At 38.2% G+C, this 23,479-nt stretch overlaps 1 protein-coding gene across 1 annotated transcript in view; it reads right to left on the minus strand.

Annotated features, from left to right (window-relative positions):
* Positions 1–1,405: 1,405 nt before the first annotated feature.
* Positions 1,406–23,479, minus strand: part of CDC123 (cell division cycle 123) — a 33,307-nt gene continuing 11,233 nt past the window's right edge. The window contains exons 7-13 of the mRNA XM_010001291.1: positions 17,317–17,365; positions 15,557–15,632; positions 12,533–12,655; positions 8,804–8,832; positions 4,169–4,297; positions 2,240–2,377; positions 1,406–1,432 (exon numbers count right to left, since the gene is read on the minus strand). Of these exons, the coding sequence (XP_009999593.1) occupies positions 1,406–1,432; positions 2,240–2,377; positions 4,169–4,297; positions 8,804–8,832; positions 12,533–12,655; positions 15,557–15,632; positions 17,317–17,365 (571 nt within the window). The remainder of the gene's footprint in view (positions 1,433–2,239; positions 2,378–4,168; positions 4,298–8,803; positions 8,833–12,532; positions 12,656–15,556; positions 15,633–17,316; positions 17,366–23,479) is intronic.

Here is a 23,479-nt window from a genome sequence, read left to right on the forward strand (position 1 = left end):
CAACAAGCAAAGCCCCTCAGGGAGCCAGGTGCTGGGGCAGTGTTCAATGTTCCATCAATGCACCTTGTAGAACTGGATTCTTAATCTGCATCATCTTTACGTAGAGTAAGTATCCATTCAAAATTGAAGCTAAATAAAGACTAATAATTTAACATCTAAGAACAGATTGTAACGGAGTACCATATCAATTTGACAGCAAAAGCAAGGCAAAGAAACATGAACAGCTTTATATACACAAAGTATCACATAACTGGTTTGAAATAAGAACCAGTTTCCAGGGGCTATAAGCACCTCCAAACGTCCTTATGTTTCAACACAAATTGTGCAGTGTTAAACTACTGATGCCATGCAGACATCAATACCCAAGTTAGCTGGTTCTTTATCTAAAACTGTCCTCCCCCCACCTCCCAAATAACAGCAAACAAGAGCTCGTTTCCCCAAATTTAGCCAAGCTTCCTTTTATACAAAAAAAACATGAAATACAACCAAACAAATACAGAATTTTAAGAGCTGAAAGAGTAATCACTTTCATAAGAAACTCATAGATGTGATAGAAAAGAAACAAGACTGAGTAGGCATATAAAATTACAGGTTGGTGTCTTGTTTAACTATTTATATTAAAGCCACAGATGATATCTAGTATGCAATCATGTTAAAATAAGTTTCAAGACAGCTTTACTAGGAAAATTAAATGAAATTTGTTAACTTCACCAAATTTCACAGCTTTAGCCAATGTGAAAATATTACTTGAAATGCATTCTGAATTGCAAATTCCCAAAATCCTAAATTTTCCAACCTTAAGTAGTCTACTAGAGCTGTGGTTGTTCCCTGAAACAAAGTATTAACCCTCATAACAAAGGGAAAAAAAAAAAATCTTATTTACTTTTTTCTTGTCTTTTTCTACATAAAGAATAAGAAGTGCTCCCAAAACAAAGTCAATTTACAGTTTTAAAAGGTTACTACAGAAATAAACACACATTCCTCTCTTTCCTTGTGACTATCCTGTATTTTAAGCAAGACTGTGCCTAAATTCAGCAAATACTTGATGTTCTAACTGCACACACATTTAATGTTGTCATATTTATCACTGAGCAGTCCAATGGCATCAATCTTCACGTTATGAGGTGGAAAGCAGTCATTCAGTTGCACTTAGATTGTTGCTTGCTTGCACCATGGTATAACTGCATTTAACCTGGAATCCAGTGAGAACTCACTCTGACCTTTCATATTTCCCTGAAAACCTTTTCTACACTTTTATATAAACCAGCAGACACACAAGATGAACAGCTCTTCAGATCTTTCATTGACTATAGAAGCAGGTTTTCTTTAAACAATAGCTTAATAGTGTTGCTATATATAGCTTTTGTCACATTTCTTGCTTGTAATTCAGTGTAATGCTTCTTGATCAGTCATCATCCTGCTGATTTCTTTTCTGCCAATAGAACATGACAGTTTATGATATTAGGACACAGTTATCTGAAATAAGAGCACTAATATATCATGACAAGTGTTGCCAGATACAATGGATATTAGAAAACAACTGCATTTTGAAGCCATTTATTGTATGGTAAGATATAATATTTCCAGTAAATGGAACAGAGCAATATCAACCCTCCCCCCCATTTCAAACTATAGGATCTTATTTCCAGTAAAGAAAAAGTTTTGGCTTATATGGGAACCAACAGAATACAAAAGGACCAGAAACCATAATGGTAGTGGCAGAAGTCAGTGGTCAAGATGAAGGCAACCTGCCCTCCCTTCCCTAGCTTATGAAGATGTCATGTTTTCATGTCACTGTGTAGAGGAACAAAGAAATTGTCCTGAGAAAGGAACAAGTGGTTGTTTTTTTTTCCTAATATACTTATCTTGTAACTTGTGAAGAAGTTCTGAAACACATTAGCTTTAGTCATTAATAAAATATAACCTCAATTTATACTACATTTGCATTTACATTTAAACAAGAAAACAGCTAGGTCCTTCAGTAAGATTTGTCAAACTACATTCATTGCTTCCCATAAAGATTAAATTAATTAACTAAAGCGATATCAGTAATAAAGCTTGCTCTGCATCACTTAAAAATAATAAAATCCAACCCAACAATACCATTTATGACAGCTGAATACAGCACTTCAGTAACTGTGTAACCTATGTTCATTACAAAAACACAATACAAGGCACTTTCATGTTGCCATTTCACAAAGATGGAAGGTCAGAAAGATTTTTGTCCACTACTTCTTACCAGTTTAAGAAAGTCAATTAACTTGTGAACATCCTCTCCTGTAGAAAGATCCACAAAATCTTTTGGCAGCCTGTAGCTCAGGTAGGGACTCGGCTGGACAGTAACTTTACTATTCGTACAACGGAAAACTGGATAATCCTTTGGGAAAGATATTGGATAGGACAAAAACAGTGTATGTGAATAAAGCCAGCAAAGTCTCTTGAACTCCTCCATGAGATTAAGTCACTGCCACCAAGTTTATATAGCATTCAATTAAATCTGCACTTTCTAAAAACTGTAGTTTTCTTCTTAAAAACTCTGCCCATTTAAATGTAAAAATGTTAGTAACTGTCAAATCAAGGCATCCATTCCTTCACTTTGAAGTTTCTACCATCTATCAATTATTAATGCATTTAAGATATGCTTATAACTGCTGTAATAATGGAGCTATAAAGAACTCTGAGCAGCAGTATCTACATAAATATGTGGATAAAGAAAATCTTTACCATAGAACCCCTGAAGTCTTCACAGGTTTCTTGTTCCATGTTCACAAACACAACCTTGCTGAAATTATAATCTAAGCTTTCAAACCAATCTACTCACTGAAGGGAAAGGTATCTCTATAAAATTAAAAATAAAAATAAAAATCTCTGAACAGTCAATTGTAGCAACAGGGTTTGGGTAAGGATGTAATTTTCAGTTCAACACCCCCTGACATGCAACATAACTGCCCACTGGATGGCAATAAGCAGCTTCACTGTAAGTTCAGTAACTTCAGACCAGATCCTGCGATGGGTTTTAAGCTGAAGCATGAAGACAAGTCTTACTTTTCATCCATGCTTACACCAGAGAAAACTGTGTCAATTGTCTGGCACTGAGAAAAATAAATCTTCAACCCAAAATGTAGTTGCCCCATGGACATCTCAAGAATTGGGAGTGTGTTTTAACAAAGGACACACAGCTTTTAGCAGGAAGATTCACTGAATGGGTTTTCAAACAGCAACAGCCACATGGTGAAACCAAGAGAACATGGCACACAGAGTGGTGTGTTTCCCTTTCAATATACTACGAAAATGGTGACAGAACTAAAGCAAAGCTCAAATGTTTACAATCAGCTCAATAAAATAAGTAATTTCAGTTATATCTAATGCAGTTTAACAGCTAGAAAATAAAGGAAAGCCCATATTATCTGACTACCTATCTCTTCTCAGACAACTACCAAGTGCTTCCCAAGATCAAGTAACCTGCTACTCTGTATCTTCTACTCAGCTGTCCAAGGACTCATTAAGATGTGAGGACTCTGTCTTAGGCATGCAGCGAGAAAAAAAAGCTTGAACACAAATAAATGAAGACTATTCCTCCCTCTATTAGTGGAAAGTTATTTGTTTTTATGGAGACAATGCAGCTTGGAAGAAAGACAGAAAAGAGATACTGCTCAGTAAAGCCCAGGAAGTTCAACCAGAGGACAAGGCGTCCCTGAAGGTTTTCGATACGACGAAGAGACAAAAGTTAAGCTTCTTTTTGGTTGCCCCCAGACATAAATCTGGATTTCTTGAAGATTGTCTGACAGGCACCAGGAACAAAGCAGAACTTTAAGTAACTAAATAGAAAAGTAACAGAATTTAAGAGAAATTGAAAGGAATGCATAAAAACTGCATAAAAGCAAGTTTCAGAGCATCTTCTTCACATTGTAGTCAAAGCTGCAATTTGGGCTTGTACTGTTTGAACAAAAAAGTCCCTTGAATGCATATAAAACTAGCATGCAATGCTTATTGAGATTACTGTCCACCAGGGTGGATTTTACATACAAAGAGTTTACATTTCATCAGCTAACAACATCCATTTACTTCAATGGAGTTTGCATCATGATTTGATTATAACAGAGAAAGCAGAAAAGGCCATAACACCCGTTGGATTTGTTGTCCAGCCTCCCTCATCACAGGGATGTACCTGTTCTGCTGCTTCCCCTTCACTCTGGTCTCCTTTCAAGTTTTTCCCAGAGGTCAGTTCTTCCCATGTGAACAGCAGAGAGTCTGTTACTTCACCAAATGGGTTAAAATCTATTAACCAAATCTTACCCTGCAATGGAACAACCAAAGAATTAAAACAAGACACAGAATTTAGAAAAAAAAATAAAAACAATCAGAAAACACATATTATATTACAGTAGTATGCTTGGCCTTTAGATAAAAAGATGTCAAAACTGGTCACCTGGCTTTAAATACTTTAAATATTCTAACATCCTTTATATTAGACAGTTTTAAAATACAGCAAGCTATGGCTTACTAATTTATTATATATTTTTTAAAAAAACAAAACAAACAGAAAATCAGAGCTCAAATAAACTGAATTCAGTTCTATGTAAGCTACTTTCAGGTGAGACCACAGAATTTCTGTCTAATCCCCATGGTCCTCTCCAAGATCCTCAGACAGCATGAACAAGAAATGGGGGGAAAAAAACCCAACAAAACACCAACAAAACAAACCACCCCACCCAAACAGAGATTTTGCTTTCCATCAAAAGCTGCTTCAGCACTGCTGTATGTTCAGCAGTCTCCAAGAATTGCTGTTGGTCTTAGGACTCTATAAATACAGAGGAGGGTCTGCAAAATGTTAGTGGAGATCATGAAAGCTAAAAGGTGCACAGATGTAGAGAAAAAGAATAACTTAAAGGCATTTTTCATATAACCATTACTAGTAGTCCAGGCTAGTTCCTCCTGCCTCACCTTTACTGTATTTGTGATTCCAGCAGTTCTGGCAGTATGCACAACAGAATACCTGTTTTACAGGTGAAAAATGAAAGCAAAGAGACTAATATGACCTATTAAAGATAACAGAGACGTCTGCAGAGGAGCAAGAAATAGCTTTTGTTCCTTGAGTCATTTCAAGATACAACACCCAGCACAGGGCTATCTTTTCTTACCCAAAAAAGTGTTGTATATTCTAATAACACAGATAATAATAATAAACTATAATGAAGTATGAATGCAACTGGTAGTAAGAACTTGGCAAACAAGTATTAAATCTGGAAGCAAAGAGACCTATCAAATATGGAAATATAAATTCTGCTGTAACATAAGCAGGACTTTTATTGTGTTTATTAAAGATCTACTGGAATTGGAAACCAAACCTGATGACTGTTTAGCTACTAAAAACTTATTTCACTTTTTCTTTCCCTCATTCTTGAAGGATCTTTTTTCTTTAAAGGATCCTTCCTGCTTTGATACAAACAACAAGCATCTTCAATGATGCCACCTGGTTTCTAACTTACAAAGATGCTTTTCAAGCCTTCAGTCAGACTAACATGGAGGCTTCCTCTCCCACCCCCACTGGCTGGTCTGTTATCATCCATAGCAAGTTGCTCATGCAGGTGAGGGGAGTCCCAACACAGATAAAACCAGGGACTGAGCCACCCTGACTGCTGAGCATGTGGTTGCACACAAGACTTTCACAGATATCTCTCTCTCAGAGCAGATGTGGGGGATCAAAGCAGATTTTAAGAGGCCAACGTACTGAAACCAGATGGCAACAAAAGAAACTGCTAATTGCAGGGACCCAGACCTGAGTGGTTTCTCACTTTTTTTGGAAGGGTGAAAAAGCATAAATCTGCATGGCCAAGTTGCAACACCTCTGCACCAGTCCTGACAGCATTGGTGCAGGGAGCAACCAGGGGCGAGCTCTGCTATCATTCTCCATCTCTGCTCTTCTTCACAAACTCTCATTATGTTTTACTTTTGCTAATGGGGACATCTTGTTAGCTCCCAGGCAGGAGGAGAAGGAATCTGTAATTTTAGATTCATTCTATCACACTAGAAAAACAAGCTAATGAACCAATTTAATCACAGAGAGAGGCAGTGGCTGGCAAAGTTCATTCAGCACTTCAGAGAATCTTTCCCTGCATCAGAGATGTTTATACTTAATAAACAATGTCCCTGTTGAAAGGCTTTTATGGACACTCCTCCTCACCCTAAATACACGAAATGCAGCTTTTTCATAGGAACACAACATGATTTCTTTAGAGAAGATATGTATCCTGGAAAACTGAAAATTTGTTTTGAGACTGCTAAAAGCAACACCTGGCTTTTGTGAGCACCCAGCAGTATTTTTCCCTCCCTGCAGACAGCAGCACACCACCTACACCACCAACTCTTTCCCCAAAATGTTCTTAAATCAGTATTGAGCTTTGGTAGCTGTAAATCGATGAGAAATGGCAAAAAACCCTAAACCCTAAAAACAGTGAACTCTTTTCAGGGTTCACTAAAGGGTGTGTATATAACTCTTGGTTAGTAACCATATCACTTCAGCTTCACACTTTGTTTTACTAAAGCATTAAGCAACATGCTACTGAAAGGAAGTGCCTGTGACAAAGACAGCTTAAAGGAAGTTAAATGATAGATAAAATGCAAACTGAACTGTTATATCTCCCTAACTCCAGCTGCACCTTCATGCACAGTGACAATGCTCACAAGGAAGAGACGAAGGCACTAGTTTGCATGTTATTAAAAGCAGCTGAGGGCCAACGTTGGTCTGGAGCCACTCAACTGCATTTCTTAATCTTACCACAGTGACCTGTCTTGGACATGGTTACAAGCTGTTAACACCTGGGAGATACACTAGGAGAAACAGCAGAGGTGATCCTCAGGCTTGAGAAAAAAGAAAGAAAAAAAAGTGGATCGAAATGAAAACAGGCTACCAGCTCTGCAGCATAACCTCTTTGGGGCCAGGAGTCCAGATCATCCAACTTGGAAGATATTTCTTCCTTAAAAAATTACTTATCTACAGGTCAGGTACTAACTCAGATGAGCTTGGTAAAGAGAACGTAAAAGGAAAGGCAGACACACAAAAGCTTGTTCTCAACCAGGCCCCTGCTGTTCCTATGCCACCCTCCAACTGAAGGAGCAGGATCTGTGGCAGCCTCCTCCATAGTCTCTCAAGTAACTAAAGCAAGCACGGAGAAGGGGCTGCCCTCATTCATAACTGTATTAAAGTGAGAGCTTCTCCAAGCTGAAAGTTGAAAGACTTTAAAATAAGCAGACACTGGACATTTCTCTCATTCTGTAGGTGAGGTTGCTGTGCAACAAGCCTGATGAGGAGCACAGGCTCTAGAAATTAATCACACTCAGCAACACTCAATATTCTTTTGCTGCCTATAACTCACATATAAAGGGAGAGATGAATAGTACAACTGCAAACCACAAAAGTATGTGTGAAAGAAGAAGAATCTGACACACAAAGGGCTATCTGGCAGTCTGCAAGACCTGAGGGTAGAATGCACTGAGAGATATCTATCAGCAGATAAATTTTATCTTGGCAGATGAAGAAATGCTGCTCATTTGAGATCATACAGGCTGAAACCCTTTACATATATAATCTGTCTTCATGTCTCAGCTGTGAGGCAAAGTACCCAATGGCAGAACCTGGTTCAGTGCTGAAGTGTTGCTCCTCATTTTCCCTGACAGCATCCTTTACTCTGGCCATCTGAGTCTGGGATGGTCTGCACATGTTCTTACGTGATCTGGTCTAGATGTTCCTTCTGTGGCAGGCGGGTGGACTTGATGATCTTCAGAGGACCCTTCCAACACCTATGGTTCTATGATCCTGCATTTTTGGTTGTGCTTGCTTTTAAAACAATACATGTGTGCCTTCTGAGTACAGCTTATCTGGCCTATTTCTCTCAACTGATACTTGGAGCAGTTATGGTGACTAACTCAGATATTGGCACCTGAAGTTCAGATGAGACATTTCTCCCACTCCATCACTATCTGGATATTCAGAGCACTGATCTGTTGAGTACTCAGAACCACAAGTGGAACAGTTTGAAATGAAAAAACTAAGCCTCCATCAGTCTCAAACACACTCATATATTCTCTTGACAATTATCCTGTTGTACCACAGACTTCCATTTATGAACTACATGTTATCATTTTCCAGCCTCACAAGGATGGCCTGAAGAAATACTAATGATTAGTTTTGATGAGTTCAGATGCTACAGGGGTGATGCCCAAGGAGTGATTTTTGAAAGAAGAGGTAAGAAACTCCCCATTTTTTTTAGTGTGCAAAACACCATCCCACATATTATTTTTTAATGTCCCAACCACTCTGAATGTTCAGATGCGTTTCTGTCAAAGGCAGAGTGGAGGGAAACTTAGCAAAAAGGTCGTGCTTTGCTAAAACTGTTTAGTGATGTTGCATCATATCAATAAAGTATCTATTTTAGAAGAAAACTAAATTCCCTCAGCAGACTAACAGAACCAGCAGAATTGCAGCTCAAGCCAAAGTTATGTGCTTTTATGTGCATATTTTACTCAGGAAGATATTTACTAAATAATTACATCACTGATACAGACATCTTTACACCCCTAATGTTATTATTCTCCCACTGTGGACAGTGTCTAACATAGAAAAAGACACAGGGAACAGAATGATAACATCAAATAGGTTTTTGTTTGATTAGTTGTTTTTTTGTTGTTTTGTTTTGTCCCAGGACCACTTCTAGGAAGATGAAGCGTCATCTCTGTAGCATTTCACAGATTATATATATATTCCACAGAATATATTATTATATACAAGTTGTTATTCACTTACCCTGCTGTCTCTGTACACATCAAAAACAACTGAAAAGAAGAAAAAAAATTAATCTTTAAAATATATATATCATTTCAGATGTCTAAATTTTAATAGATACTTATGTACAAAGCACTATCTGCAAAGTAAGTGTGTCTGCAGAACTGGAAGCCAGAATTAGGTTCATTTCCAAGACGGAGCTGAAACATTTCAAGAACTACTACTACATTAACTACTGTTAATGCACTGAGAGATCAGCTGCCAGGTTTTTCCATTTGATTCTGGTTTCTGCTTTCCATTTTTTCCTCCCCCAACAAAAAACATTTGATAAACTCTTAGCCCAGAGAGAAGCTTATCTCTGACATTACTGCTGTTTGGTTTACAGCAGAATGGAGAAATTTAAACGAGGGATCAAGACTCCACCATGCTAGACACTGCACAAACATTTAATATGAGAAAGTTCCTGCCTAAAGGAGATTAGGACTTCAGCAGATAACAAGACAAACAGGTTGTGGAAACAAAGCAGTGAGTGGGTGTGCTGAGGAGGTGGCAGTGAAATGGCCATGTTTAATGTAACCCAAAGCAGCTACAGCTCACTCACTGATTATCAACAGCTCTTTCAAACAGACCCTTGGTGACTGACACCAAGCTGCCTTGCTAGTGACACTATTGTCCCTCCCCTAGACTTAATTAAGCATGAATCTTTGTACATGCATCTTTCTATAAGGTTCTGTTTTGTATGGTTAAACAAATCTTTGATTTGCCATTCTATTCAGCTAGGGAAATGGACAGATAAGCAATAAAGCATGACTACATGCAGAAGTTGAACCTATTTAGCAGAAAGAAAAAATTAAAAAAAGATGGATTTAGAAAACCCTCAGACAAATGCTGTTTTGTCACTTCCGTCACTAATAAGGAAGGGAGTATTTCAGCCAAGAGATTTCCCAATACATGTGGGATAAACTAAACTCAGGATATGACTGAAGAACACTTGAGCCTCTGCAGCTACTCAGGAAGCTGCCCATCAATAACAGGGATTTTGATTGATCACATTCATGCATGTAAAGCTACTCAGCAGCTTAATCTAACCTTTCATATGAAACTGGCTGGACTAAAGGCAAACCACAACTCAACAGCACCAGAGCCAGTGACATAGCTGGGTTTGACCATACTGCCTAAAAATCCATGCAGCTTTTTGCACAAGCTCAGTTACGTCAATTTAAAATGTCATTCTGGAACCAAGTGCTGTATTTTCTCAAGAAGACAAGCTAAGCCAGTCATCAATGCAAAGAGAAGCACAGCAACCCTCGACTTCTCTCCTCCAGCTGTTCCAACTCGACTTGTCACCCGTACCATGTATGCTCATTAGTCACAGTTCATTAGTGGAAAATGTACAGTTGAGCTTTAGTACAAAACGATGCCTGTCAGCCTAACACAAGTCTGCTGCAGTCATCCAGGTTGCTGGCACTCAGTAGGGTTTACATCCCCGTTAAGACTGCACATTGCTGACTAGCTCAGGACACTCACAAACACTAAGCAGAGAAGAAAACCTGAATGGTTTTCTCTTCTTAGGGAGCACCTCAGAGCAGGAGTGTTGTGTGCCAGTGAGACTGTAGTGAAACTTCACCAGCAATCACTCAAAGTGGAGGGGAAGCCATGGCTCAGTTCTCCAGATACTTCCAGAACACTGTTCTTACTGGGCTCTTATGAAAGGCATTTTGAAAGTTTTAATATCAAAAGTATTTATAAAGCATTCACCCATCTGTTATCCTACTGCTCTAACTCTGCAATGCTTCAGCTGCTCTGACTCAACTCTTCCATCTGGAGATGCTACCAGACCAACTGGAAAAAGCAGAGCAAACAGCATGAAAATAGTCAACAAAACAAGAAGTCAGGAAAAACCTGTAATACCTTTCCTTTTAAAAGCAAATAGGCAAACAAACCCACATTTCTATTGTTAACAACACATATGCTTCCAGACAGCAGGTCAAGGGATGTGATGGTGGATGAATGAAAGGTGGTAAAAAAACGCAGCAAAACAAAACAGAAAACATTTTCTGCATGGCATTTCTCTGCAGATTAACAAATCCCCAGCATTTAGTGCCTAGAAACAAAAGGTTAACAAACCATCCCAGAAGGTCACCCTGAAACCTCCTTTTCACAGAAGGTAACTTGAATGGCACAGTTTCACATCCTTTATGCAAGCTGATGCTTCAGATCTTTCAGTTCACCACCCAGCAGTTTCAGAGCCTAAATCTAGGCATCGATTTAAAAAAACCAGTGCCCTAAATTCTTATCTATCAGTTGATTACATAGCAGCTAAAATGATGTTGGAACACAGAGGAAAATTAAAATACAGTAATCAGAATGTCAGATCTATATGCCTGATCTTACTTCAAAACATTAATGCTACAGATCTCTTTAGTTATTATGGTGATTTTGAGACTACTAGTCTTCTCCAAGCAAGAGTCCTTGAGAACTTCTCTGGACCTTGCAGAGGAACCTTGCAGAGTCAAATTATTAAGAATTTTAATGTAAACCAGACTGGCATTAGAAAGTATCTTTTTCAGAAAATCAGACGTGACAGATCTATTTGACTCCTCTGGTGGCTCAGCAAAGTAATTAACCATGTTCAAAACTTACCTCAAGGTTGAGTATTCAAAGCTTTATAGAAGACAACACAACTGACAGACAATTACTATGTTTATGTATTTTACTAAACTGAGGTTCAGTCCACACCAAACCCAATTTAAATCCCTCCACCATATTTTTCACCACTCCTGATCGCCCATCACAACAGAACACTATTCAATTCTCACTAAACCGTATCAGGAAACCATTTCCAGTAAGATTTGCAAAGGACTCCACATTTAAAAAATAAGACAATTTACTTGGGCTTCTTAGGTATATCAAGCACCGTGGCCTTTATTCAAAAGTTTCATCAGCTAAACTGCTGTGCATCAATAGTCTAGGAGAAGTTACTATAACTTCTTGAAAATAAACATAAAAATCATTTCTTCAAGGAATACATCAATAATTTAGCAGCAAGTTTACAGACAAATATTATTCTTATTACTGAATGCCTTTTGTTAAGCATTTCCTACCTCACTTCTCAGGTTTAGAATTGTTCTTAATTAAAAACAAGTATTAGGGGAAAAAGCCTTCATAGAAAAAGTCATTATGCTTCTGGAGGGAATCTTTCCTCCTTCATTGTGTTTTCCTGAAAAGCTCCAGCCTATTCCTTCAGTTTTTATGTTCCAAATTTTATAGTAATTCAAAAACTACATTGCTATCCATGTTCTAGCCACAAGAGCTTTAAAACTCTCCCAAGTTAAAAAAAAGAGGCTCTGTGAAAAGCCTCTGTGAAAAGCTCTGTGAAAGCAATAACTGTGAAGACAGAAATGTATATCCACAGACTTAAATATTGGGGATGCCATTATCTATTGACAAGTTCCCATTTTCTCACTGATCTCCAGCAGTAAACTGGGATTTAGCACATTGCAACATAATGTATTGTGGAGGAGCCAAGCTCAACAACAGCAAGGGGACAGGAGGACAGGTCTCACTTCTATGGAGCTTGCCCTGCAAGCCCTTTAAACTTCAAACCTCCTATGGAAGAACTTCAAAGACGTATATTCATTTCTATTTTTAAGTCTGTGTAACTGTGTGCAGTAAGTATTGAAAAACCTTCAGACCTCCTTTTTCCCTTCCCCATGCTCCCCTTGCTAAATGAAGCCTCAAGATACTTACAGTCTTCATCCAAGAATTTATACTGTATGTGTTTCTTGAAGAACTCCTGTATTGATCTACAGATCTCCTCATGTTGCTTAGAGATATGATCGTAGTATTGAGTGTAGTCCCTCTGTGATACACCTGTCAACAATTTCAGTTTATTATAAAGAGCTTTAGGCATGCAAAACAAGCCAACCAGATAAAATACAGCTTTCAGAGACCATTCAGCCATTAAGAATTACTTACTGTTTGGCTCTATTCTCCAAGACTTATGAACTTCCATTAGGAATTTTTTCCTTGAACAGTCTACCCTACATTTTATAAACCTCATTTTATATGTACACACTTTGACCATTTTAAAGTGAATTTCAGTAAGAACTTTAGCTTGCAGTTTTAGTTTCCAGTTCCTGCCTTTTCCTTTTAGTTATATTTCCTCTGGTTACTCTGGTCAAAAACCTTTTTTCTTCTGCATATCAGATGTAGGGACCATGAAATGAAAGGAGTAGAGGCTAAGCCTGCAGATTAGCAAAGATGATAGGTCCTAGCATACCATAAAGATTCTCGTTTAACCCATTTTTAAAGCTTGGAGTAAGGTGTACCAGTTTGATAAGGCACTACAACTGAAACATGAAATACTAAAACAAATGAAATGGCATTTCTCCCATTTGCCCCCTTGAGGGCTTTCTCGCACATCTGACATTAGATAAACTCTCCCAGCAACGTCACAAGCTCTTCATTTCAGACATTTCTTGTCTACAAGAAGTTGACATCAATAGGATTATATTCTTGCATGCATCCTAAGTGACAGAAGTTCTCATGCAGGATCTGTCAGCATAAGCCACTGCTGCTGGACAACTATCAATCAAGACCTGCCCCATCAGCACAGAGTGAATAACTCATGCCATATAAGGGGGGGGGGGAAAGGCAAGAATTCCCCCAGGAAGATGTATCATTTATGGAAGTCTGCTATTTTAGCCATATATAAAACACAGATATTAAGTTTTACTGTAAAACAATGCTGACTACCTCCAAAGATGTGCTCCTTAATAAACATGTATAAAGTTTATGTCAGTGGAACTTTGAATTATTAATGGCACTGCAAAGCTTAACTCGGGTCTAAAAACAAAAACCAAGAGATGGTGGCATTTTGGGAGAAACTAATATGTAACTGGAAATTCATTCATTACACTGTGCAAGTATCACTCCTGAGTTTGACTGACAGACATTACTTTTAAGAGTATGAGAACATACTGTGAAAAATCTTGGAACTGTCTTCAGAAATACAGCTGGAGTGCTGGCTAAAAAAAAAAACCCCATATTGGTAGATCTATGAGGCTTCTTACTAGGTTTCTTACTGAGTTTCCAATCTAGTAATGAAACACAGTGCATTTAATTAGCCAGTGTAAAAATGTTTTGAAGTGTTTGAAAGTATTAGATATAGATTCTATAATAAATCTACATTCAAATGTTTTAGAGGTTATTAAAGGAACGCACATCTCTGGCAGTTGTGCTGTTCCAGCATCACATAACAGCACAGAATTCAGCTCTTCCCCCTTCATAAAGCTATGTCAGTAGCCATTAAGTAACAGCAGCTTAATGGAGAATCTCTGCTCTTAGCAAGATAAACTGTGCTACAAAGACCTGTAATAAAATCTGCAATTGGAATTGAGAGAGGCTGGAAGATGAGTGTGGAAGCACCAGATGGAACAGCCAAATAAAAGGACTAGGAGAATGGTATGTATTGACAGCACCTAGATTAGCACATCTCAAACCTTCTGTGTGCAACTCCATAGGACATCCAGATCAGGAAACAAAAAACAGGGAGTATGTTCCTAATGATTCACAGAGATGGGACAGGATGGAGACAAATTGCTGACAGCTCCTAACAGGTACAAAAAGGCACATCCAAAACAAACAGGTAGTCACCATGCTGAGAAGAAGCCAGGAAAAACAATGAGGACTAGATAGGTAATATCTTTTCCCTTTGATATCATCACAAGGAACAGACCACTTGAATATATGCATCTTGGTCCTTGTGAATAAGTAGGCATGAGACAGACAAAAATGAGCAAACTTTTTTTTGCTTCAAAACAAAACGATCACCTTCCTTCCTATAAAGTCTGAATTGGAGCTTTGCTACATCACTGCTGTAACATTTCCTTGTCAGAAGAGTTTACACAGAATTATTTAATTTTGTTAACAACAAATGAACAACAGTCCTGTGCTATTTATATTTCTGTTCATCTCCGAGGGTACCATGGTAGACCCCACCAAAAATTAATTCAAACTCCAGAATAGTATTTATCCTGAAATTAAACCCCTCAAGTCAAGCACTCGTATGTGCACTAAATGTCTATGCTCCTGTTATAGACAGCAGAGAATAGTCAGTAATACATCTAGAGGAATATAATTCAGCTATATTTACCCTTGAGCTGCCTGCAGTACATCCTGTAGTATAATCTGTTTGGCCTCCAGCTGTCACAGGTTTCCCAATGCACACACCAGTTCTCTGCATGCTGTGGATAACCTAGCTGTTTGGTGCCACTGGAAATGTTTTACAAGTAGGTTTTTGAACCAGAGTAACAGATTGACAGGTTTTGTGACTAAGCTACATTGAATACAATATGAGCTCAGACAACCTAGTACACCTACGGGACACGTTCTGACCTCCCCAACTTTCTGCATCCAATTTTCACATGTGGTCACATCATACCAGACCAATACCCAACTGCCTCTGGATTTATTCTGCAAGCTGGCTATGCTGCCATTTGCTCCTGAATAGAAGAGAGACACAAAACAGCCTTTGGGTGAAGTTTCTGAATTAGCAATTAGAGTTAAGAATATCTCCACTGTAATATTGAGCATGCTGTGTTGTCAAGCTTTCAAATAAAGTGGAAAGTAACTGAAAGAAGAAAACATTAATCCCAGAAATTAGGTGTGATAGGTAAGAAAGAACTGTCTTCAGATTTAGTTCTGATTCAAGGAATTGGAGAAACTCCTCAGAACTTCACCCAGTAATTGCATCTTTTAGAAAATTCTTACCTATGAGCTTGTTTTCCTTGACAAAGCATCTGAATTCTGCACCAGGGATTAGTTCACACCATTTGCGAAGAACAAGCTATTACAGAGGAAAAACAAATTGTTTCAGAAATATTGTTTCAGAAAGGTAAATGTTGTCAATGGGTATAGCTTCTAGACCTACAGTTTTGCTGAAATTATAAGGTGACCTCTGAAGTTATTCCTGATACAAGAAAACCAAAACAATCTTAACACACAGTTCATATAATCATCTTAGCAAATACATTAAGTTCAATTGCTTTGAAGTATTAATAGAATCACAGAATTCTTTTGGTTGGAAGGCATCATGAAGTCCATCTCATCCAAACGAGTTTACAGTGGAAAGGCTCAGAATGGACACAAGAAGAAATTTTTTCACCATGAGGACTGCCATGCAGTGGGACAGCTCCCTCTTGGATGCTGGGCAGCCTTCATCCACTGAAGTTTTCCAACCAGGTTTAATAAAATGCCAAGCAACCCACTTTGATCACATTGTTTACCCAGCTTTGAGCATGAGCATGGGCTAGAGAGCTCTTGAGAGGCTCCTTCCCACCTTAACTATCTCATGCTCATCTACTCTGTATTACATTTATAACTGTGAAATCATTTACAAAACAACTTCAAAGTTACATTCATGATAAAGCATGGAAAAAAAACAAACATCAACCCTGCTGTACAACACAACAAATCTATAATGGAATTGGCAGAAAGTTCCTCCCTAGTCAAAAGAGCTGATGAGCAGAATTAAATTTAACCAAATCAACCTCTATTCTGATACACACCCAAGCAGAATTCTGACGCCTTTGAAGGCGCAAACCAGTTAAAATTAGGACACAGAATAGAAATAGTAACTAAACTATTATAGTCAACAGGACAGACTGCCTGGTAATTGAAGCATCTCTCTAGCATTTTCTCAAGTTTCTGCATTTCCTAGCTGAAATATTCAGATAGATCCATTATTTTGAAGGCCTCAGTTACAGCCACTGGATAGCGGAAACTCCCAACGCCTGTCAAATACAGTAGAGAAACCCCAGTAATCAAGATGACATTCCTAACTATGGTGTAAACATGAAACTCTGTTCCAACTTTTAGATTCCCTTTGAAGATACCTTCAGAGTACATTAGATAGTGCTTTGAAAAAAACACAAAAACAAACCATAAAAAATGCCAACAAACCACCAAAATTCATTCACTTCTCAAAAGACTTTTAAGCCCACAGGATGATGACAAATGCTGTGTTTACATAAAAGTTATGATTAGAGAAATGACTAGATGCTGTCATAAAAGCAACAGCACCACATAAACCATTTAAAGCACTGCTAATATCTACATGGCTAGCTTCACATTTTAATCTGGTAATGAGCATATGAAACAAGATACAACAGACCACTTCAGTTAAGGATGTCCCCAGCCACTACAGCTACCTCCTCTTAGTAACCTCAGTTGTGGTACTCACAAGCAGCACACTGTTAAGAACACCTGACTTTCAGCTACTGAACTTGTACTTCCTGGCAAAACCTGACAGACATGAGAAGAAATTGCAAAGAAGTTGCAGAAGTTTAGCTCATCTGATCTGTAATTCAGTTAACTCCTCATGACCTGCAGTGCTTAACCAGACTTCCCCACACTGCCCAAGCAAGAAAGTAAAAAAAACCCAAACAAACAAATTTTATGGGCTCATACTCAGGCACCCAGCATGTGGGCAATTTGTTTAAATTACCTAGAAATCACGCAAAGAGTCCTACCTCATAGTCCAAGGAAGGATCAGGGGAATCATCTGTACAGTGAATAAATCTGGAAAAGTAAAGCACAAGCATAAAAAACTGCTTTTACATGTAAGATTTTAGCCATTGTGAAAAAAGTAACCCAAAACTATGAATCACAAAAACTACTGTTAAATTATCTCCAAGACATACAAACCAAGTAACTTCAATACATTGATAACAAACTGTTTTTTGACACTGATCAGGGAGAAAAAAAAAAGGAAAAAATAAAAATCAACTCTTTCCACCTCTTTTAAGTGGAAGCACTTAAATTTGGACAGGGATGTGGCTAAAATGTGTCTATACACTGCAGCGATTTTTCTGTTTCAGTTAACAGTCTGCTCCTTTCTTCTTTATTGTCATGTTGGCATAAATGGAGTCTCAAAGAAGCAGGTAAACTTGAGTAGTCCAATCTAGTTTCATTGCAGCATGACTTCCCTAGTACTTTTAACTTCTCAAACCACACAACAGAGAGACATCACCATGCCTTACAGCAATTCATTTCCATGAATAAGGGATGCAAAACAGCGCCACTCGGCACTTCTGATCCACAGCACAGCGTCTTGCTAAATTAAGAGCCTTAAGAAACACTCTTACAAATCTCTTGAGAGTGGAAATAAACTATTTCCATAACTGCAAGCAGATGTCAAGTTTTGTCACTTGTGAGTAGCTGACACTGTGCTTCACCTTTCAGGAACTCTCAAGAATGGAGACAGTCGTACCCAAATCAACCTCTCTACACCTTTTTGTCATTTTACAGCAAAACTTTTGATAAACCTTTTAACTTTCACAGGGAATCAGCAAAAGAACATGCATTTTCTTTCCAGTTGTACTCCTTGACCTTATTGGCAACAAACTACTATGATGTACAGAGCTGTGCAGAGAGGGTCACTGCTGAGCAATAGTCTTAAATGGTAACATTTATGCTCTCTTTGGCGTTAAAGTTAGTAAAGCAAACCAAGAGTCTAACATCTTTAATATAAGCATTGCATTAGTGAGACTTGGCTGCCCAGCCTTCGGTGTGAAGCAAAGAGCTAGCAAGAGAGTTCACTCAGTATGCTGCCAGCAGACATACATTTCACACGTTGTAGTTTAGACTTCAATATCCACTACACACAGAAAAGCAGGGCAATAGCAGACATGCTTTTCCAAAGTACTGTAATCAAACAGATCATATACATCTGTAAGCCTATGTAAACAGATAACATCCTTCAACTACAGTTTATATTACCCACAATTGAAGATCTGTCAAGGCAATAGAAACAAACTCGTAAGAGCTTGCACTTTTGGCTAGACTCAAAATTCCTCCCTTATAAGCATGTACGCCTACCATGCCCAAGAAAGTACTCTTCCCCCCAAAAGCAATCATGAACTATGCAGAAAAAGGCAGCTGAAGTTCTGCACATGGAGTTTTACAGTCCCTCCACACTTGGACTTCACTGACTTCCATATCTGAGATTGGGATTACCCGTGATCTGCCCCCTTCCTACAAGATGCAGTCTCTTCCAGCAGTCAAAAACAGCCTCACAAGCAATCAGAACTACCCCCTGCTCAACCCTCAAATATTTTGGGCGAGAGCTTTGTGGGGAAAGATACTTCCTCTTTCCTTGCAAGTCAGAAAATTAAACCCTTGGGTGTCATCCTAAGTCACAAAGACTGCTCAGGTATTGCTGTCAAATCAAGCAAACAGACAAATTATGAATATAGACAAAAACACTGCAAGACACAGTAATGTTTTTCTTAAGCCTTAATGATGTAGGACTGAGTACAAATCAAGAAAAAAATGAAATCCAGTGAAAAATGAATCCAGTGAAACACAAGAATAAGGTAAGGTTTTTGTAGTCTCATAAAAATGACTCATGAAAGACTACACTTCTAAATATTACAATGAGGTTTTGTCTACAAAAAGATGCTGCTAGCACTCCTTTCTGGGTGTAGATATCAGGCAATTTGAGGTAGTTGCAATTGTATATTTTTTACTAACTTATTGTAGCATTAATTGTTCAGACCCAGCTGAACCGATCCACTGCATACGGCATTTTGACTGTAAGAGCCAGAAGGCTAAGCAGGGTTTCTCTAATCTGCATCCTATTCAGGTTTGGGGGTGCTTGAAAGAACATTCAGAAAGATTTCAGGAACCCGACATGGAGTGATATCTGGACTCCCTTTTTTGAAGCCTTTGAAAATTGTAATTTTGATTACTGCTAAGGGTGAAGGAATTAAACTCTACTGCTTATAGGCCTTGTGCTGTGGTCAACAGCTTGTTTACAGATTTATACTTAGATGTCAAGAACAGAAAGCTCAAGGTCTCTTTATAGGTAGCAGCTGTATGTTAATCTGCAAATGCAAACACTTGACAACACTATCTGAAGCCATTATGCTGTTGAGTTTTCAACACTAAGAACAGCAATTTAAGAAGGTTTGTAAGACCTCCTGTACAAATCCTGCTAGGAGAGCCAAAAATTTATTTGCAAAACACTGAGATTATTTTGTGGATAATAAACTACTATGAATATAATGAGGATTATAAGTTATTCTGTACCTGACAGTTCCCCTCAGTTTATTTTAAAACCTTAACAATAAAAAAAGAATCAAGGAGAAACCTTAACAGCCTTTGAACTTCATTTTTATTTCTTGAATTTTGAACTTTAAGGGCTAAGAGAAATAGGGAATTCATGCACCATTCAAAAGAGGATCTTGTACTAGAGTGTAAATTGCTAAGAAAAACAGGGATATGAGTAAAACGTCAAGGGAAAAAAAAATAATATCAAAGGCCTCATCTTCCCCATCCTCTCATGTGGAACTTTTTATCTTAAAATAGGTTACATTAAACTCTAAACCTGTTCTTGCAAAAATGTATCCTGAGCGCAAAGTCCCATCCCATCTCTGTGACAACACTGCCTCCTATGTTCTGTCAGGAGAACACAGGCTGTTATTCCCCCACATCTCAGAAAAAACTTTATGATTAATTTGTAATAAAACACATAGAAGCACTAGGTCTGGTAACAAAACCATAATCAGAATGCTATCTTAAAAACAAAAAAAAACTGAAACATCTGCTGGGTTCTAAAGCTGAGCCACATGCTTAGCAACCTGGTGGGCTAAACATCACTTAAGGAGCAGACTTTCTCAATTGTCCTGAGAAACAGGCAATCAGATTTTAACCAAGCACTCTTGTGCTTTAACCAAGCACCTAAATAAATAAAAAATTTGTATCTCACCTCATGTTCCTTTGTATCTTGCACATTAACACATTTGAAAACCTTCCCTTGGCTCAGTGGGAGCTGTGTCACCTACTCCGTTAACCCTAAAATACATGGCACAGGTGGTCCCTTCATTCTGTTTCCCGGGCAGGGTTGACTAGCTGTTTTTAGACTCTTTACTTCACCTGTCTAACCAGCTTCTTGAAAAGCTTTCAGAAATGAACTCGTGGAATTAACACGTCCACAGCACCAGCTGGGCCAATAAAATAGTGAGAGTCAATTAGTAACATTGAAGTGCACATCAGAAAAGTCATTCTCCCACATGCCCCTTATAATAAGTCAAAGGGCAATAGGTTGTTTTTTAACAAGGTTGAACCTAAAGGACTTCTTATCTCTCCTCTGTGGTTGTGATTACTAAACAACTGGGAGAATAAGACCAACTTAGCATTCAAAATCTCCATAGTGGCATCTGCAGATTTAAAACACCCACTACTGTCCTGTAGAACAGGAACAATCTCTGAAGGTAGATGACATATCAAGGGTTTATTAATGAGCCTGAGGTAACAACAAGCTTATCTTATAATTGAAAGGGCATTATCATATCATTAGAACTATTGATAATATTTATACCAGTCTCAGGGAGGGTAATCATGTCTTAAGGCAACAAGAAGAAAACTGTTCTAAACCAATACACTCAACAGGGCTTTAGAAGGATTTTTGTTCAAAAGAGAAGTTTTAATCACCTAACAGGAATACCAATTAGAAAGGAATTTTATTTTTTTAAAATCACATATCCACAACACTGTTTTTGAAAGTCTGCAATAAACCTGTAAAGATAAGGATCACACCACCCACAAGTTTTTTATGAACTCAGCTAAGTAAAATGCAATGCTTATTTTGATGCAGAAACATTGACTACCTTAATGAGCGCATCATTCTGTAGTCTTTGTTAGTTTATACACAAATAACAAGGATTAAAGTTAACTCATTATTCTGAACTTTTCAACCAAAGTGTCAACATCATGAGAAAATCCAAACATTTAAAACAGCCAAAATTTATCCAGTCATGCTCAGTGTATTTGCATTAAGGCCAAATGGTTTGTACTGAAGTATTGGACAGCTGAAGTTTTCTTGGTACTTGAGACAGTTGAGAATGCCAGCAAGGGCAGCTCCCTGACCTGAGCAATGTATAGGTACATAACAGATAAATAGATAGGAAATGGAAGGGGCAAAGGAAGTGGTTTGCCTTAAGTCCCCCATCACTGGCAAAGCTGAATAAAGAAACAGATCTTCAAATTGCCATTGTGAAGTCTTTTCCATATTATGACCCATAAAGTGGATTTTTAAGTCAATACAGTTGAACAGAAAACAACAAAAAAAGGGTATACAACATTTCAGCTGTTAATTATGCAGGGCAAGAAAATTTTAGACCATACTGAATATTAATGAGAGCAGTAGAAATATAATGCAGTTATCCATTCTCCTCCCTCTGACTAGTCCTTCCAAGGGATTTGGATGTATTATGTATGTATCAAATATTCATTTGTTCAGTACTTCAGATTCTTTTGCCAGCTTTATTTTTAATTTCTGCTTGCTAAGGACTAGGGAACAGGCAGCTAATCAATAGTATAATTAAGGAAGACCATCTTTCTGATTCAGCAGTAATCCTTTCACTATTGGGTGGGGACTTTTTGTACAAATCACTTGGCAATTTAGAAATACCATGCACAGACTGGACAATAATATGTGCTTTATCAAGTACAAGATACTCATAAAATACAAGATACATAAAGAACAAAGTGATTTTATACATCACTCACACTCCCCTAGTCCTAAGTACAACTTCCATTCAAATTCATGGAAGTTGCAAGATGGCATTGCTCACAGTAACTCTATCTTATCAAAACAACAAAGCCTGTTCTGGCAAAAAAACCCCAACAAACAAACATAACCCAGACTTACAACAAAATTAGATCAGACTTTATGGGATGGGAAATACATACAACATTTTCTTAAATGAAACGTCACCCTAACCTTTAGGCTAGGTGATAATCCCACAATCATGTCACAAGGTTGGCTTATTTACCACCCACCAGCTGAGCTGCACTATCTGGCAGCGTGTGCAGTCTTGTCACACTGGAAAAGGAGTCTAAATGGATTGGATTGCTGCAATTTGAGGTGCTGTCTTCCTGCTAGGGGTTATTTTCCCACAGCAGGATCAGTAGATGAGACTGTGCCTGCTACAGGCTGCTCAGCCACTACTGTTCTTAGTCTGGTGTGAACTTAAGGTGAAATTACCCGTGGTTCAAGGTAACACCCATACTGTGAAATCTCACAACACAGGAGCTCAAATGCATTCACTGCCTCTACCACTAAGTCAGGTCTGTCTGCAGACAACAAGGTAAATAGCAGAGGCACTGACTTTACCTGATATGAGACAAAAATCACAGAAAATTCACCCCTTTCAGTACCAGTGAAGGTGGTCAAACCAACTCATTCTACCACACAAATGTCATAAACTAAGACCACAAACACACACAAAGAGTTGCCACATTTTTTAAACCAAATTATGCTCACTCATCTTTTGTGTCCCAAGTTCATTAGAAAGTGGTTAAACCAACAGGAATTTTCCAAGGAGCTCAGGTTATTTTTTCTGAACCTCTTTATACATGAGAACAGTAGAATACCAAAAAAAAAAAAGTGCTATTTAATATTCACAAAGGGATTGATACAAAGTGTACAGTTCTTTTCAGACCCACAAGGCTCAGCCCTGAAAGCAGTTAGAACAAAGGACAAGCACTAAATTGTAGTGCTTAACCCTCTGAGAAAACCAACCTCAAGACACTTGTCATCTAGCCAGACACAAGTCACCTAGCCTCTCATTGGTGGAAACCAGGAAAAAAGATCCTTGGAAAGGCATTGAAGTCTCCCAAGAATTACTA

This window comes from Chaetura pelagica, unplaced genomic scaffold (genome assembly GCF_000747805.2).
Source record: "Chaetura pelagica isolate M959 unplaced genomic scaffold, ChaPel_1.0 scaffold66, whole genome shotgun sequence".
Taxonomy (NCBI): domain Eukaryota; kingdom Metazoa; phylum Chordata; class Aves; order Apodiformes; family Apodidae; genus Chaetura; species Chaetura pelagica.